Raw genomic sequence first — 4,003 nt, forward strand, 5'->3', positions numbered from 1 at the left:
CCCACAAGAGGATAACCTTCTTTGTGTCGCGACCTTCTCGTTCCGCAAAATGGTACTTCAAGAACGCCAACGACAGCTCCGAGTTCCACCATGCTGTAGGGTTGGCGTAGATACGGCACCCTTGGCGCGCCTGAAGCGGCTTGACTTCTTTCCAGACGCGTTTACCGAACCCCTGCCGCAAGGTGAGATTCTCCTGAACCATATTATTTTTCGTTGACTTCGACGTCTTCATCACCAGAAACAAGGGATGCTTCTTCCCTGTGGTGTCGGCAAGGAGCATGACAGTTGCTCGGTCTTTCGTCTTGCCACCGCACTTGACCCACACGGTGTTGTCCTTGGTTGGGTTCAGCGTCTCTTCGTCGGCAGGTACTCATAGTTTACGCCGGTCTGGTCGGCATTGTAGATGACGTCGATGCCATTGGCAACAGCGGAGAGCAAGACGCGTTCCGAAAACGCAGCAAGGATTGACGTTCCGTCTTTGTTAGTATCTTGTCCGATTCGCGTCTTTGCACGGAAGGAGAGTCCGTGGCGCCGTTTGAAGCCGTGGATCCAATGCCGCCCGGCCTTGAATTCATCTTCGGTAAGCCCCACGTCAATTGCTGTCTCGAGTGCCATGAGATGAAGCATGTTGTAGGTCACCGGGATACCGTCCTTCCGCATGTCATGGACCCATCGGGCCAGTTGAGCTTCTTCTTCAGCTGGCAGCGTGGTTCCAGTCCCGACAGCACGGACACATTTCTGGTTGGAAGTGCGAGCAGTGGTAGCCAATCGAAGGATGTGGTCTTTATGCTTAATCCAACCATATACTTTCTTTCTAGTTGACTAGCGTTCGGTGAACGATGAGTTAACACAGTAGACATCGAGAAAGGCAGACATCCCAACCTCTGCCACCTGATGGATTGCATTCATTCTGTGCTCGTAATCGACAGTCTTGTACTTGAACAGTCGCGCTCGTGCTTTTTTCCCGTACTTTGACACGGGCCGTCCTGTTGGTTTCGGCCGACTGGGGCCAGCATGGGTGTCGTCGGTCATGTATGCAGCGAGACTCAAATTGCGGCGCGCTACAGTTTCAGGCGGATAAACTCTCAAAATCCCTCTATACATTGATATTATATTAATATATGGAGTATTTATAATATATAAGAGGATCACTTTGGCGCGAAGGCACAGGACAGTACCTCGCTAATTAAAATTTATAATTTTCCAGAGAGTCTGAAACAATAAGGATGTTTAAACCAATATACGGTTCACGGTACATGAAATAAGTGTTTTCTTCAGTTTCGACTATTTGATTTTTTGTACCTTTGTCACAACTAAAGCAATTGATGAAATTTCAAGTTTGGACTTTTTGACTTCCTTCAAAAATCAAGTCCATTGACTCCATCTTGCTTCGGGACAAGGGCAACGACCACCAGGACGTTTTAATTTCTCCATCCTAAAGGCTTGCTGTAATGAACACACCCGTTTTGTTGTATAGGCCTTTGTTGGTGGCAGCCATCTGGAACAAGAACTGGCTTGCACAACTGGCCCGCACCAGCGAAGCAGCCAGGGACGAAGAACAGAGGTGGAACTCTCTATGCACGTGAGTTTCGAAGTTATGATAACTTCCTAAATGACATGTGTGGCATACGCGTGACTCATGGGGGCTACCTGGATTTGTCGCACTGAGGGCGTTAAGATACGGCCGCAGTTTTGATACCCATCTTCTATTGTCCCTTGAATGGCACTTTGGACGCCTTGCTTAACTACCGAAACAAAGCGTTTTTCACGTGCACACCGAATTGGTTTCGCAAAACTTTCCGCATAAAAATACACGAAAGCTCAGCAGTCAAGCTTCCCTCACACTCCTGTGCCATTTTTCTACAACAGCTTGTAAGCCTGAAAATTCTTTGGGTGATCGTTAAGTGAATGTTTTTCCGGGTCAACATGAGCACTTGGGGCAAATCAGTCGTTGTCACCGCGATCCCCATTTCCGACGTACAGGTAGTGTTGAACCACCCCTCTGTCCATATACTGCTCCCGAGAATAAAAACATGATGTGGCGGTGAGACAAATTCGCCTTCGTGACAGAAATATGCTCAATGTGCTAGGCGGAATCGACGATTTGAATCAACTCGCGTTGCCATCGTTTCGTTTTGCAGCACCAACGTCGAAGAACTTAAATCCACAGTCGTGCACACTCAGCGCCTCAACTTTCCATTCTAATTTGCGATGCCGACCACAAAGACTTGTTGCACAGCGAATTCACGGACGTTTCTTGAGATTTGAGCCCACTCCGTAAAAGTCATCACACATCGTCAGGCCAAGCACCGGCGCTAAATCATCCGTGTAGGCACTGGATGTATGATGGTGGTTGGGTTGATTGGCTCTGAGGCCATGGTCGCCGTGGTGATTGGCCGTGGCAAAAGACGTGGGCGGCATGTTGCTGGTTAGATTGGTTGGGCCCTAGGCCAGGATGGTGGTTGAGCACGTCAGCCTCGTGGCCATGGTGGTCGTGCTGCCGCATCATAAAAGCGTCAAGTGGTGCACCGCACTTCGGGAAGGACTATAATCGAAGTACGGAGGACTTACAAGACAGGAAGTTCTCAGAAATTGGACTCACGAGTAGGATTAACTCGACTATTTCGGTTTGTCGTGGCGCTAGCTAGAAATGGCGTGATCAAATGTGGCTATAGGCGACAGGTCTTCGATGAGACCTGCACAAACCAACTTGCCAAAGCAACTGATTCGGTTGTCTAAATCTCCAGCAGTATGAAGCTGCGCGGGTACAGGAGTCCTGTTACGTTTGGCCATGTACTCTATACTCTAAGATCTCTGCAACGACAATGAGTTGAACAATTGCCGATCTTCTGAAGCCTTGTCTTTAATCTCTTTGTTGAGACCGTCACCCGATATTACGGCATGAAACCCTCGAATCCAATGCACTCAACGACTAATATTAATTTGAAGTATTGCCATAAGTCTGTACTCATTAGATGATGCATCATACAACGAAATTGTGGTACGCGTTCACATTTTTGAAGTAAAAATATGTTTATGGCATGTTGAACACTCGAGCAAATATCCAATATTAGCCAATGGGTGTCATTTCTGGCCGCAACGAAGGGTATTGTATGATAATACTCTGGTCCGTAACGTTTGTCACATTGACTTTTCGATTGGCTGTATATTCGATCTGATTGGTGCAATCAAAAGCGCAAGATAAGCACTTTGATTGGCTGTTTTCAGAACAAACCAATTCGTTTTACTTCCCAAGATATAGACCACCAAAGTGGCGGGAGCCAAAACAGCGCTACATTTTGACCTGTCACGCATTCATTTCAGAATTTCCACTCACTTAACACACACACGCATCCCACGAGCCCTCTACACACTACCACAACACCAGCGTTGCCATGAGCCCATTATCTGACAGCGTCAGACGCACAAAGAACCTCACGGCCGACCAGAGGCGCGGAGCCTATGAGAGCCTCTTAGAACTCTCTGTCGGCGACAAGCTTCCGTATGAGGCTTTCAAGGCCCAGTCCCAGCTGTATGACTGCCACTGGCGAACCATAGCTCGCCTGTGGAAGGAAGGACGCAGCTCCTTGGCCGACGGACGCGCCATCGCCGCGATCGGGTAAAAAATCAGTGGTAAAACCTTTATAAATCTATGTTAATTCTTTTTGTACAGTATATTGAGGTATTATATAAAGAGGTAAACTTGATTTGGCAATTCTGGACGTAAAGTCGTCCGCACCAACGACGATATTGAAGCCGCCATCGGAGCAGTGCCCCAGCATGCGCGACGTGTTAGACTTAGGATTTTTCAACTCTGTTCAAAGTCTACAGCATCAAAAGTCTACTCGTTCGATCGAGGAGCGAATTGGTGCTGTAGAAAGCGCATTTGATGAGTTGCCTGTTGATACGCTTTCTAAGACTTTCATGACACTTCAGAAAGTTTTTGAAAAGTGTATTGAGGTACACGGGCTCAATGACTACATGCTTCTACTTATGAAAAAGA

The 4,003-nt window shown here is 47.6% G+C and overlaps 1 protein-coding gene across 1 annotated transcript; it reads right to left on the minus strand.

Annotated features, from left to right (window-relative positions):
• Window positions 1-16: 16 nt before the first annotated feature.
• Window positions 17-1,032, minus strand: H310_13160 (hypothetical protein; the record flags this gene model as incomplete). The annotated part of the gene is made up of 4 exons (XM_008880553.1): window positions 17-172; window positions 236-334; window positions 382-822; window positions 883-1,032. Coding segments are annotated over 4 exons (846 nt in total), but the record flags the coding sequence as incomplete, so codon positions are not given.
• Between the last annotated feature and the right edge of the window lie 2,971 nt (window positions 1,033-4,003).

The sequence above is a fragment of the Aphanomyces invadans genome, assembly GCF_000520115.1.
Source record: "Aphanomyces invadans strain NJM9701 unplaced genomic scaffold supercont1.48, whole genome shotgun sequence".
Taxonomy (NCBI): Eukaryota; Oomycota; class Saprolegniomycetes; order Saprolegniales; family Verrucalvaceae; genus Aphanomyces; species Aphanomyces invadans.